Here is a 12,693-nt window from a genome sequence, read left to right as displayed (position 1 = left end):
CCCTTGAGATGCAACAGCATCTAGGAAATATTGAGCCAAAGCAGAAGAGGAAGGATTTTGTTAGAAATCCAAGTGCTGTTTGGCAGATGCACTGTAATGGATCTGTTTCCTACCTCTCCGTTTTAAATTATGGTCTTTTTTACTTTTTTTGTTGCTGTTTACCATAATTATTCTTCCCAGCAGGACACACAGTTCTCAACCCAAGTCATGTTTTTATTTAGGTATATTATCAGAGCGTAAATTCAGCTGGAAACTGTTAAAATTCTCAGTAATTGTAAGTAATTGTAAGTAACCGCTGAAGTTTAACTACAAAAATGTAGCACAAATGAATTGCCTGGGCTGCTATTGGGCATTCCTGGGGTAAGGCTGTAAGACACCAAGTTTTGCACAAAAAAAACCCAGTATTTCTCATTTAGAATTATTGTTTTCAGTGTTGGAACTAAATGCTCTTTGAGGACCTCTTAAACCCAACCATTCTGTCATTCTATGATCTTAAAGGGCTCTTTCAACCCGATCATCCTATGGCTCTGTGATATATAAGGACCCTTCTAACCCAGCAATCCCATGGTTATGTGATCTTTAAGGACCTTTCCAGCCCAACCTTCTTAGTTCTATGATTCTGTTCCTGGAGAATACCGTGTCTACTTCTGGGAAAAGGCCTTCATCTGGTCGCTGAGCACCCCAAAACTTGCTCATTTTTATTGATACCAACTGGTCTGATGGCAGCTCTCCCTACTCTCCCTTAGCTCTCCCTACAAACCCTTCATTTAGGAGATCTTCCCAGGGGAAGATCACAAAGCCCTGACCACACAGCCACTGTGCAACTGAAGGGTGCCCAGAGTGGCTTTCCTCCAGCATCTTTGGAAGGAAGAGGATCATTGTGGAGACCCAAGACAAAGCTGAAGACTTGATGCTCTCAGGACTTGGCTCCCAAATGCTTTTTGACACATCCATGGCCATTATATCTGCACCAGTACGTGCTGGGGCTGGAAAAGTAAAGAAAGCCCTGCACAGAGATGGCAAGAGAACGGAGGGGGGGATCAGAGTGATGCTCAGTGTGAGAATCTGGGCAAGAACATCTTGGTTTAATTGATGGGCGTTTACACCTCTCAGAGCTTCTTCTTTTTCATTTACAACTCTGTGTTGATTAAAGTCAAGATCAATACAGATTTTTTTTTTTCTTTCCTTTTTCTGTTTTCAAACACGCAGTCTCAGCTTTGTGAACCAAAGACTGTTAGCAAGAAGACACAACCTCACCACCCTCCCTGTCCATGCAGCCCTTTGGAAGCAATGCTTACAAGAAAAAATGGAGAAAAGGAAACTAAGGCAGAAAATTCTTTGCTCTGTGTGGTGCATTCTAGTATGTGTGAAGCAAGGTGAGCCACCCCCAGGCCAATTCAACAGCAGGACGATATCAAGGCCTCATGTCACATAAAATGAGATGCCAGAGGAGGTGGGGAAATTCAAGAGAAATCAAACCATGGTAAGGTGCATGGATAACTGTGCGAACTGTAATTAATGATGGAGGGGCAAGCTAATGAGATAAGGAAATCTCATCTGAGCAAAGCTGATGAGTCAAGCAGGATTTGTTGGAGTTTCATAACTCCTTCATTGGTGTGTGGTGTTTACTCTATCTCCTGCTCAAGTGCCCAATAATTGCTGCTTGATGATACAAACCAATAATAACATTAACAGAGCTGATAATTACCACGGAATGGAGACGAACTTCTCTGAACATATAAAGGAGAACTTCTGTTACCCCCAGCAGAGGAGCTGAGGATCCTGCACTCTCATTTCTCCTCCTGTTTTACAGCCTTCCCCATCTGCTCTCATCTTAACTCTCTGAAGCATCGCTATGAGCCACCATTTCTTCAGATTTGGCGATGGGAATTTCAGCTCTTCTTCTGCTCACTGTGGCACACTGGGGAGCGGGAGAGGCTCCTCTGCCATGAGCCATTGGGAAGACGATAGAGGACAAAGATTTGGTGGTTATGGCTATGGCTATGGCTATGGCTACGGCAGCAGGAGCCTCCACAACCTCAGTGGGTTTAGGAACTTTTCTACTGGTGGAATCTATGGAGGAGATGGAGGAGGGTACGGAAGGCACTGGGGGTACTATGATGGGAGATACCTGGACAGGGACTTAGGGAGAAGAGGGTATTTTGTAGGGGATTTTCAAGGTGGGGAAGGTAGGACGTATGGAGGAGGCTCAAGCAGGGGAACACTCAGTGGAGGCCTTCGTGAGCAAGGGACTGGGCAGGGCTTGAGACACGCTGCTGCTGGTGGAGGCATCAAGGAGGTCCATGTCAACACCAACCTGCTGAGGCCAACACAAGTGCAAGTTGACCCTGAGTTCCAGAGAATGCGGTCAGATGAGAAAGAGCAGATTAAGACACTCAACAACAAATTCGCATCATTCATTGATAAGGTGAGTCCCTGTTCTTTCTTTGCTTGTCATGGAGTGGGAAACACCAGAGGTGCTTCTTATGGGTCCAACCAATGCATCTGGTTCTCCTCTGCAATCTCATCCTCTGCCCCAAAATCTCTGTACTGTCTGGATTCCCTTCTGCCTTAATGGCTTACTACAAACGCTGTTGTGTGAATCATGTTTAGCTGTGGAATAGGAATCTCTGTGTCATGTCTTGTGGCAGGACAGTAATGAACTACTGCATTGTTGCCAACATATCAGCTCATTTGACTTTTGAGGAAATGGGTTTGTGATACTCCAGGGCCTAAGAATTGTTTGTGCTAGCAAGAGAAACAGAGGGTGGACTTGAGCATCCTTGAGGTTTTCTGTTTCTTTTTCTCAAGCCAAGCAAAACGTTTCATTTCTCCCAACCATAAAACATGGACTTATTATACAACAACCCCAGGCGACACTACAGGCTTGGGGCAGTGTGGCTGGAGGACGGTGTAGAGGAAATGGACCTGGGGGTATTGATGGATGCTCGGCTGAACATGAGCCCACAGTGTGCCCAGGTGGCCAAGAAGGCCAATGGCATCCTGACTTGCATCAGAAACAGCGTTGCAAGCAGGAGCAGAGAGGTGATTGTTCCCCTATATTCAGCACTAGTGAGGCTGCACCTCGAGTGCTGTGTCCAGTTTTGGGCCCCTCACTGCAAGAAAGATATTGAGGCCCTGGAACGTGTTCAAAGGAGGGCAACAAAGCTGGTGAGGGGTCTGGAACACAGGGCTGATGAGGAGAGGCTGAAGGAGCTGGGAATGTTCAGCCTGGAGAAGAGGAGCTCAGGGGAGACCTCATTGCTCTCTATTACTTCCTGAAGGGAGGTTGTAGTGAGCTGGGGGTCGGCCTCTGCTCTCGTGTCATCAGTGATAGGAGCAGAGGGAACGGCTTCAAGCTACGGCAGGGGAGATTCAGGCTGGACATGAGGAAGTATTACTGTTCAGAAAGGGTGGTCAGGCACTGCAATGGATGCCCAGGGAGGTGGTGGAGTCACCGAGCCTGGGGGTGTTCAAGGAAAGGCTGGATGTTGTGTTGAGGGACGTGGTTTAGTGGGAGCTGTTGGGAATAGGTGAACGGTTGGACTGGATGATCTTTTAGGTCTTTTCCAACCTTGGTGATTCTATGATTCTATGATTTGCTTGGAGATTTTCCAGATGCCCCCCACATCATTCTTTACCTCTTTCCTTGGTCTATATTCAGAACTTCCACCTCTGTATGATTTTACCTTCTCAGTCATTCCTACACACATGCACAGGGGAAAAACAGCCTGAAAAACACTTCCACCCACACAGACAAAGGCGTGTGCCTTTGTTTGGGTGTTCACGTGTGTCTGCACAGGGTGGAAGCTGGTGCCATTTGTTACACATGAAGACATAAGAGCCTCTTGTATTACCGTACAGAAAAGGTGTCGGTTACACCCAGCTGTTTTAACCATGCTTAATCCTAAAAAATGGGGTCACTTTGACTCTTTCTTATTTTAGACCTTTTGCATGAGAGCTGCCAGCATACAGTCTTGTTCGTTGTTCCTATGCTGCTGTCAGTGCTTCCCAGTGGCTGAGGTGCTCCTGTGTTTTGCCTTCCAGGTTCAATGCCTGGAGAGGCAGAACCAGGCTCTGATGACCAAATGGGAACTGCTGCAGCAGCAAAGCTCCCAGCCAGAGGAGAGCAGAAGCATCACCTCCTTCTTCCAGTCCTACATCAATAACCTGCAGAGGCAGCTGGACACGCTCCGGAGCCAGAAGGAGCAGCTGGATCCAGAAGCCTATGAAATACTTCAGCTTGTTGAAGATTACAAAAAGAGGTGAATAGTCACTAAACCAGGACAAGGCATACTGTAGAGCTGGAGTTTTCCCAGGCAGTGGTATCATGCTTTGGGATGGCATGGCTTTCTGGTCTCCACGCACGCTGTAGACTTGAGAGCACTGCTCCGTGGTGGGCTTGTTTGGGGCTTTTGGAGCTGAAGTTGAAAGAAAGTTCAACATGTCCACTGTTCGGATGATTCTCTTTTGTTTAAGATCCATTTGGCTGAAGAATTCAGATAGGCAATTAGCTACCTGTTTCTTCTCTCTGCTACAGATTTGAGGACGAAATCAACGAGCATGCATCTAAAGAAGAGGAATATGTGGAGCTTAAAAAGGTGAAGTAACTCAAGACACTGGGTTAAACCAAAGCCGTGGAAATAAAACAGGAACTGGTTGGTTGTTGAAGTTTTCAGAAATAGGGATTAACCTCACTTCCTTTTTCTAGAGACAGAATGGAGAGAAATCACTTCTTCCAGAGAATGTCTTTGTTCTGTGTAAGATGTGTATTTAAAAGTCTCTGTCTGTTTCCATTCACTGAAGCCTAGAGGAGAGATTGTTATTAAAGTCTGAAGTTGAGGAAAATAAATCTAGCACAAAGATCTGTGTGCTCCAGCAATGAAAGACTGAAATCAAGCTCTGTATGATCTGTGATTCAGAAAGGAGTTGGCCATCAAAAGAACATAAATAAGTGTTGGTTTCTTTCACAGGAACTGGACAGTGCCTACATGAGAAAAATGGAGTTTGAAGTTCGGGTGGAAATTCTGAAGCAGGAGCTTGAGTTCCTCAGATGCTTATATGAGGCGGTGAGTACGTTTCTTGGGTCAGGAGCACAGACACCCTTTGGAAGCAGCAGGAAAATTCTCCTGAGCAGGACTTGGTGTGCAGGGTGGTGCTGTAGATGGAACCACCCCTGATTTAATAATGTTGTGGGTTTTTTTAATCTGTCATTCATTGGGGCTGGAAGAGACATGGGAAAACTGAAACTGGGGATGGAGCAGCAGGACTTGAGGGAGGCTGGGATATTCCAGCGGGTAACTGGCCAGAAGGTCCAATTTCAGTCCTCATGACAGGACCCAAACTGCTTGTCTGAACTGTGAAAACCCAAAAATCTTGTTTTCCTTGCAGGAGCTGTCCCAGCTGCAAACAGTAGTTGACAACACCAATGTCATTCTGTCCATGGACAACGGCAGGGAAGTGAACATGGAAGGCATCATTGAAGAAGTCCGGCAGGAGTATGAGAGAATTGCTCAGAAAGGCAAAGATGAAGTCAATGCCATGTACCAAGGCAGGGTGAGTAGACATATGAATGAGTCTCCCTTACTTAGGGTTAACTGATCCAGAAACCAACACGTCCATTCTCTTCTCTCTACCCATCAGTACCAGGACCTTCAGAACATGTGGGTGAATCAGCGAGAGCAACTGAGAAACAGTTACCAGGAAATCCAAGAACTTACCAGGCAGATCCAAAGATTGCAGCCGGAAATTGAAATAGTCAGGAAAGAGGTAAAGCTGATACATCCCAACAAGACTAAACTATTCTTGCCACTCTTACATGGAGAGAAAGTGGAGAATAATGTAGCCTGCTGTTTGGAGGCAAAGCTAAAGATGATATTTTCTCCTCAAAATGAAGAAAATTTGAATTTGGAGTGCCTACTGGGATTTAATTTCAATTGATTTACCCAGTCTAATGTTGTATCTTCTAAGCTTTGTCATTGCGGTCTTTTAATTCCCAAGCAAAATGAGGAGGGCTTGAAAATCCCAGTCCCACTGGAAGAAAAGGGACAAATTCTATTTATGCCCTCTGCAGAATGACAGACACCAAGAGGCTATCAGAGATGCTGAGCAGCGTGGGAGCTCTGCAGTCAAAGACGGACAGAAAAAGCTTCAGGAGCTGGAGAACGCTTTGCAGCAGGCCAGGGAAGACCTGGGTCGAATTCTGCATGATTATCAGGAGCTTCTGAATGCAAAATTGGCCCTGGATGTTGAAATTGCCATGTACAGGTCACTGCTTGAGGAGGAGGAGACCAGGTAGGCACAAACTGCTCATCATAAGTAGCAGCAACCTATCCCATGCTACGATCCATCACTTGGATCTTAGATGAGTTCCTACCTGGAAGGGTTGAAATCTTTGTTTGCCTATTGATAGCACCTAGGATTATTTTCATGTTTGGTGGTTCCATCTTCTCAATGTCACTTTTTATTCACAGGATACAGGAAGGTGTGCCAGCTACTGTCCGTAAGTATCTTCAGGTTTCGGAGTTCTTGAAGGCACTGTTACTATTTTGCTTGCAGTATGCTTAACACCGACCGCCAGAACGATGCCATGTGCTTCTAGATTAATTTCCTAGGAAAAACAAACAAGTGGCACTCCCTCATGAGTGGGAAAGTGCATGAATATGTGCATGTATATGTCAACATATGTCAACCTTGATTTTAAATTTATTGGTCAAATTCGACCAAGTTCAGCCAAATACGTAGGAAATGGAGGAGAGCTCAATATGTCCATGTAGGGAATGTAAAAAGTAAATGAAAAAGTCCTAAAAAATTTCTGTAAGTAGAAAATGAACTGAAGGAGAGATCGACCAGGGCTCACTCATGTTCTTTCCAGAAGACGTAGACATGGCAAAATGAAAGCAAATATGCAACTCTTATCCTTACGGAAGTCAATGCCAGAAGAATAAGTTTGATATGCATTTACTTCTTGCAGGTGTTGTTACACACGGAGCGAGCAGTGCAAGTGGCTTTGGAAGAGAACACGGTGACTTCAACAGAGGAAAGGAAGAGATGAGCTCTGATGATAGCAACAGGACGATATGGACAGAGACAAGACCGGGAGGGGGAAGTGACAGTGGAAGACGAAGTGATACAGGATCAACACATGGCAGTAGAAGAGAAGCGGGAAGAGAACAAGGGCAATATCATACTGGAAGGAGCTCAGGCTCGGGATATGGATCTGGGTATGCATCAGGAGGGAGAATTAGCACAGGAGGGTCCTCGTCTGGAGGTGGCCACAGCTCTGGAGGCTTTGGGTCGAGCTCCGGCAGTGGCCGAAGCAGTCCTCACGGTGGAGGGCTGAGCTCTGGAGGGAGCAGTGGCTCTGGCAGGAGAGGGTCCATTTCAGGAGAAGGAGGGAGCTCAGGTCATGGGGGATCGAGCTATGGCAGTGGAAGTGGAGGCTCCATCTGCGGAGGAGGAGGCTCTGGCTCTGGCTCTGGCTCTGGGTCAGGTTCTGGAGGAAGCTTTGGCAGTGGTGGGTCCTCGTCTGGAGGCGGCCACAGCTCCGGAGGCTTTGGGTCAAGCTCTGGCAGTGGATCTGGCAGAAGGGGTTCTATTTCTGGTGGAGGTGGAAGCTCAGGTCATGGCGGTTCCAGCCATGGCAGTGGAAGTGGAGGCTCTATCTGTAGAGGAGGGAGCTCTGGCTCTGGGTGGGGATCTGGGGGTGGCTATGGAAGTGGTGGTTCGTCAGCTGGAGGTGGCCACAGCTCTGGAGGCTTTGGGTCAAGCTCCGGCAGTGGCCGAAGCAGTCCTCACGGTGGAGGGCTGAGCTCTGGAGGGAGCAGTGGCTCTGGCAGGAGAGGGTCCATTTCAGGAGAAGGAGGGAGCTCAGGTCATGGGGGATCGAGCTATGGCAGTGGAAGTGGAGGCTCCATCTGCGGAGGAGGAGGCTCTGGCTCTGGCTCTGGCTCTGGGTCAGGTTCTGGAGGAAGCTTTGGCAGTGGTGGGTCCTCGTCTGGAGGCGGCCACAGCTCTGGAGGCTTTGGGTCAAGCTCTGGCAGTGGATCTGGCAGAAGGGGGTCTATTTCTGGCGGAGGTGGAAGCTCAGGTCATGGCGGTTCCAGCCATGGCAGTGGAAGTGGAGGATCTATCTGTAGAGGAGGGAGCTCTGGCTCTGGGTCGGGATCTGGGGGAGGCTATGGAAGTGGTGGTTCGTCAGCTGGAGGTGGCCACAGTTCTGGAGGCTTTGGGTCGAGCTCCGGCAGTGGCCGAAGCAGTCCTCACGGTGGAGGGCTGAGCTCTGGAGGGAGCAGTGGCTCTGGCAGGAGAGGGTCCATTTCAGGAGAAGGAGGGAGCTCAGGTCATGGGGGATCGAGCTATGGCAGTGGAAGTGGAGGCTCCATCTGTGGAGGAGGAGGCTCTGGCTCTGGCTCTGGCTCTGGGTCAGGTTCTGGAGGAAGCTTTGGCAGTGGTGGGTCCTCGTCTGGAGGCGGCCACAGCTCTGGAGGCTTTGGGTCAAGCTCTGGCAGTGGATCTGGCAGAAGGGGGTCTATTTCTGGTGGAGGTGGAAGCTCAGGTCATGGCGGTTCCAGCCATGGCAGTGGAAGTGGAGGCTCTATCTGTAGAGGAGGGAGCTCTGGCTCTGGGTCGGGATCTGGTGGTGGCTATGGAAGTGGTGGTTCGTCACCTGGAGGTGGCCACAGTTCTGGAGGCTTTGGGTCGAGCTCCGGCAGTGGCCGAAGCAGTCCTCACGGTGGAGGGCTGAGCTCTGGAGGGAGCAGTGGCTCTGGCAGGAGAGGGTCCATTTCAGGAGAAGGAGGGAGCTCAGGTCATGGGGGATCGAGCTATGGCAGTGGAAGTGGAGGCTCCATCTGCGGAGGAGGAGGCTCTGGCTCTGGCTCTGGCTCTGGGTCAGGTTCTGGAGGAAGCTTTGGCAGTGGTGGGTCCTCGTCTGGAGGCGGCCACAGCTCTGGAGGCTTTGGGTCAAGCTCTGGCAGTGGATCTGGCAGAAGGGGGTCTATTTCTGGTGGAGGTGGAAGCTCAGGTCATGGCGGTTCCAGCCATGGCAGTGGAAGTGGAGGCTCTACCTGTAGAGGAGGAAGCTCTGGCTCTGGGTGGGGATCTGGTGGTAGCTATGGAAGTGGTGGTTCGTCAGCTGGAGGTGGCCACAGCTCTGGAGGCTCTGGGTCGAGCTCCGGCAGTGGCCGAAGCAGTCCTCACGGTGGAGGGCTGAGCTCTGGAGGGAGCAGTGGCTCTGGCAGGAGAGGGTCCATTTCAGGAGAAGGAGGGAGCTCAGGTCATGGGGGATCGAGCTATGGCAGTGGAAGTGGAGGCTCCATCTGCGGAGGAGGAGGCTCTGGCTCTGGCTCTGGCTCTGGGTCAGGTTCTGGAGGAAGCTTTGGCAGTGGTGGGTCCTCATCTGGAGGCGGCCACAGCTCCGGAGGCTTTGGGTCAAGCTCTGGCAGTGGATCTGGCAGAAGGGGGTCTATTTCTGGTGGAGGTGGAAGCTCAGGTCATGGCGGTTCCAGCCATGGCAGTGGAAGTGGAGGCTCTATTTGTAGAGGAGGAAGCTCTGGCTCTGGGTGGGGATCTGGTGGTAGCTATGGAAGTGGTGGTTCGTCAGCTGGAGGTGGCCACAGCTCTGGAGGCTTTGGGTCGAGCTCCGGCAGTGGCCGAAGCAGTCCTCACGGTGGAGGGCTGAGCTCTGGAGGGAGCAGTGGCTCTGGCAGGAGAGGGTCCATTTCAGGAGAAGGAGGGAGCTCAGGTCATGGGGGATCGAGCTATGGCAGTGGAAGTGGAGGCTCCATCTGTGGAGGAGGAGGCTCTGGCTCTGGGTCAGGTTCTGGAGGAAGCTTTGGCAGTGGTGGGTCCTCGTCTGGAGGTGGCCACAGCTCCGGAGGCTTTGGGTCGAGCTCTGGCAGTGGATCTGGCAGAAGGGGTTCTATTTCTGGTGGAGGTGGAAGCTCAGGTCATGTCGGTTCCAGCCATGGCAGTGGAAGTGGAGGCTCTACCTGTAGAGGAGGAAGCTCTGGCTCTGGGTGGGGATCTGGTGGTAGCTATGGAAGTGGTGGTTCGTCAGCTGGAGGTGGCCACAGCTCTGGAGGCTCTGGGTCGAGCTCCGGCAGTGGCCGAAGCAGTCCTCACGGTGGAGGGCTGAGCTCTGGAGGGAGCAGTGGCTCTGGCAGGAGAGGGTCCATTTCAGGAGAAGGAGGGAGCTCAGGTCATGGGGGATCGAGCTATGGCAGTGGAAGTGGAGGCTCCATCTGCGGAGGAGGAGGCTCTGGCTCTGGCTCTGGCTCTGGGTCAGGTTCTGGAGGAAGCTTTGGCAGTGGTGGGTCCTCATCTGGAGGCGGCCACAGCTCCGGAGGCTTTGGGTCAAGCTCTGGCAGTGGATCTGGCAGAAGGGGGTCTATTTCTGGTGGAGGTGGAAGCTCAGGTCATGGCGGTTCCAGCCATGGCAGTGGAAGTGGAGGCTCTATTTGTAGAGGAGGAAGCTCTGGCTCTGGGTGGGGATCTGGTGGTAGCTATGGAAGTGGTGGTTCGTCAGCTGGAGGTGGCCACAGCTCTGGAGGCTTTGGGTCGAGCTCCGGCAGTGGCCGAAGCAGTCCTCACGGTGGAGGGCTGAGCTCTGGAGGGAGCAGTGGCTCTGGCAGGAGAGGGTCCATTTCAGGAGAAGGAGGGAGCTCAGGTCATGGGGGATCGAGCTATGGCAGTGGAAGTGGAGGCTCCATCTGCGGAGGAGGAGGCTCTGGCTCTGGCTCTGGGTCAGGTTCTGGAGGAAGCTTTGGCAGTGGTGGGTCCTCGTCTGGAGGCGGCCACAGCTCCGGAGGCATTGGGTCGAGCTCTGGCAGTGGATCTGGCAGAAGGGGTTCTATTTCTGGTGGAGGTGGAAGCTCAGATCATGGCGGTTCCAGCCATGGCAGTGGAAGTGGAGGCTCTATCTGTAGAGGAGGAAGCTCTGGCTCTGGGTCAGGATCTGGGGGTGGCTATGGAAGTGGTGGTTCGTCAGCTGGAGGTGGCCACAGCTCTGGAGGCTTTGGGTCGAGCTCCGGCAGTGGCCGAAGCAGTCCTCACGGTGGAGGGCTGAGCTCTGGAGGGAGCAGTGTCTCTGGCAGGAGAGGGTCCATTTCAGGAGAAGGAGGGAGCTCAGGTCATGGGGGATCGAGCTATGGCAGTGGAAGTGGAGGCTCCATCTGCGGAGGAGGAGGCTCTGACTCTGGCTCTGGCTCTGGGTCAGGTTCTGGAGGAAGCTTTGGCAGTGGTGGGTCCTCATCTGGAGGCGGCCACAGCTCCGGAGGCTTTGGGTCAAGCTCTGGCAGTGGATCTGGCAGAAGGGGGTCTATTTCTGGTGGAGGTGGAAGCTCAGGTCATGGCGGTTCCAGCCATGGCAGTGGAAGTGGAGGCTCTATTTGTAGAGGAGGAAGCTCTGGCTCTGGGTGGGGATCTGGTGGTAGCTATGGAAGTGGTGGTTCGTCAGCTGGAGGTGGCCACAGCTCTGGAGGCTTTGGGTCGAGCTCCGGCAGTGGCCGAAGCAGTCCTCACGGTGGAGGGCTGAGCTCTGGAGGGAGCAGTGGCTCTGGCAGGAGAGGGTCCATTTCAGGAGAAGGAGGGAGCTCAGGTCATGGGGGATCGAGCTATGGCAGTGGAAGTGGAGGCTCCATCTGCGGAGGAGGAGGCTCTGGCTCTGGCTCTGGGTCAGGTTCTGGAGGAAGCTTTGGCAGTGGTGGGTCCTCGTCTGGAGGCGGCCACAGCTCCGGAGGCATTGGGTCGAGCTCTGGCAGTGGATCTGGCAGAAGGGGTTCTATTTCTGGTGGAGGTGGAAGCTCAGATCATGGCGGTTCCAGCCATGGCAGTGGAAGTGGAGGCTCTATCTGTAGAGGAGGAAGCTCTGGCTCTGGGTCAGGATCTGGGGGTGGGTATGGAAGTGGTGGTTCATCACCTGGAGGTGGCCACAGCTCTGGAGGCTTTGGATCGAGCTCCGGCAGTGGCCGAAGCAGTCCTCACGGTGGAGGGCTGAGCTCTGGAGGGAGCAGTGTCTCTGGCAGGAGAGGGTCCATTTCAGGAGAAGGAGGGAGCTCAGGTCATGGGGGATCGAGCTATGGCAGTGGAAGTGGAGGCTCCATCTGCGGAGGAGGAGGCTCTGGCTCTGGGTCAGGATCTGGAGGAAGCTTTGGCAGTGGTGGGTCCTCGTCTGGAGGTGGCCACAGCTCTGGAGGCTTTGGGTCGAGCTCTGGCAGTGGATCTGGCAGAAGGGGGTCTATTTCTGGTGGAGGTGGAAGCTCAGGTCATGGCGGTTCCAGCCATGGCAGTGGAAGTGGAGGATCTATCTGTAGAGGAGGGAGCTCTGGCTCTGGGTGGGGATCTGGGGGTGGCTATGGAAGTGGTGGTTCGTCAGCTGGAGGTGGCCACAGCTCTGGAGGCTTTGGGTCGAGCTCCGGCAGTGGCCGAAGCAGTCCTCACGGTGGAGGGCTGAGCTCTGGAGGGAGCAGTGGCTCTGGCAGGAGAGGGTCCATTTCAGGAGAAGGAGGGAGCTCAGGTCATGGGGGATCGAGCTATGGCAGTGGAAGTGGAGGCTCCATCTGCGGAGGAGGAGGCTCTGGCTCTGGGTCAGGATCTGGAGGAAGCTTTGGCAGTGGTGGGCCCTCGTCTGGAGGTGGCCACAGCTCCGGAGGCTTTGGGTCGAGCTCTGGCAGTGGATCTGGCAGGAGGGGT

General features: G+C 52.4%; 1 protein-coding gene across 1 annotated transcript; it reads left to right on the top strand.

Moving 5' to 3' along the window:
- The first annotated feature begins 1,948 nt into the window (after positions 1-1,948).
- LOC125685380 (keratin, type II cytoskeletal 1-like) lies at positions 1,949-6,298 on the top strand. The gene is made up of 7 exons (XM_048928374.1): positions 1,949-2,428; positions 4,048-4,265; positions 4,541-4,601; positions 4,974-5,069; positions 5,392-5,556; positions 5,644-5,769; positions 6,074-6,298. The coding sequence occupies exons 1-7, from the start codon at positions 1,949-1,951 to the stop codon at positions 6,296-6,298; spliced, it is 1,371 nt and encodes a 456-aa protein (XP_048784331.1).
- Positions 6,299-12,693: the final 6,395 nt, after the last annotated feature.

The sequence above is a fragment of the Lagopus muta genome, chromosome 28, assembly GCF_023343835.1.
Source record: "Lagopus muta isolate bLagMut1 chromosome 28, bLagMut1 primary, whole genome shotgun sequence".
NCBI lineage: Eukaryota > Metazoa > Chordata > Aves > Galliformes > Phasianidae > Lagopus > Lagopus muta.
Note: the sequence above shows the minus strand (reverse complement) of the source record. Positions and strands in the feature narration are given on the sequence as shown.

Bases quoted from the DNA above. Each gene is read 5' to 3' on its own strand.
- LOC125685380 (XM_048928374.1), top strand. From the start codon at position 1,949: ATGAGCCATTGGGAAGACGATAGAGGACAAAGATTTGGTGGTTATGGC. The intron at 5,070-5,391 runs GTGAGTACGTTT...TTTTCCTTGCAG, and splicing joins TCAGATGCTTATATGAGGCG to GAGCTGTCCCAGCTGCAAAC. The intron at 5,557-5,643 runs GTGAGTAGACAT...TCTACCCATCAG, and splicing joins ATGCCATGTACCAAGGCAGG to TACCAGGACCTTCAGAACAT.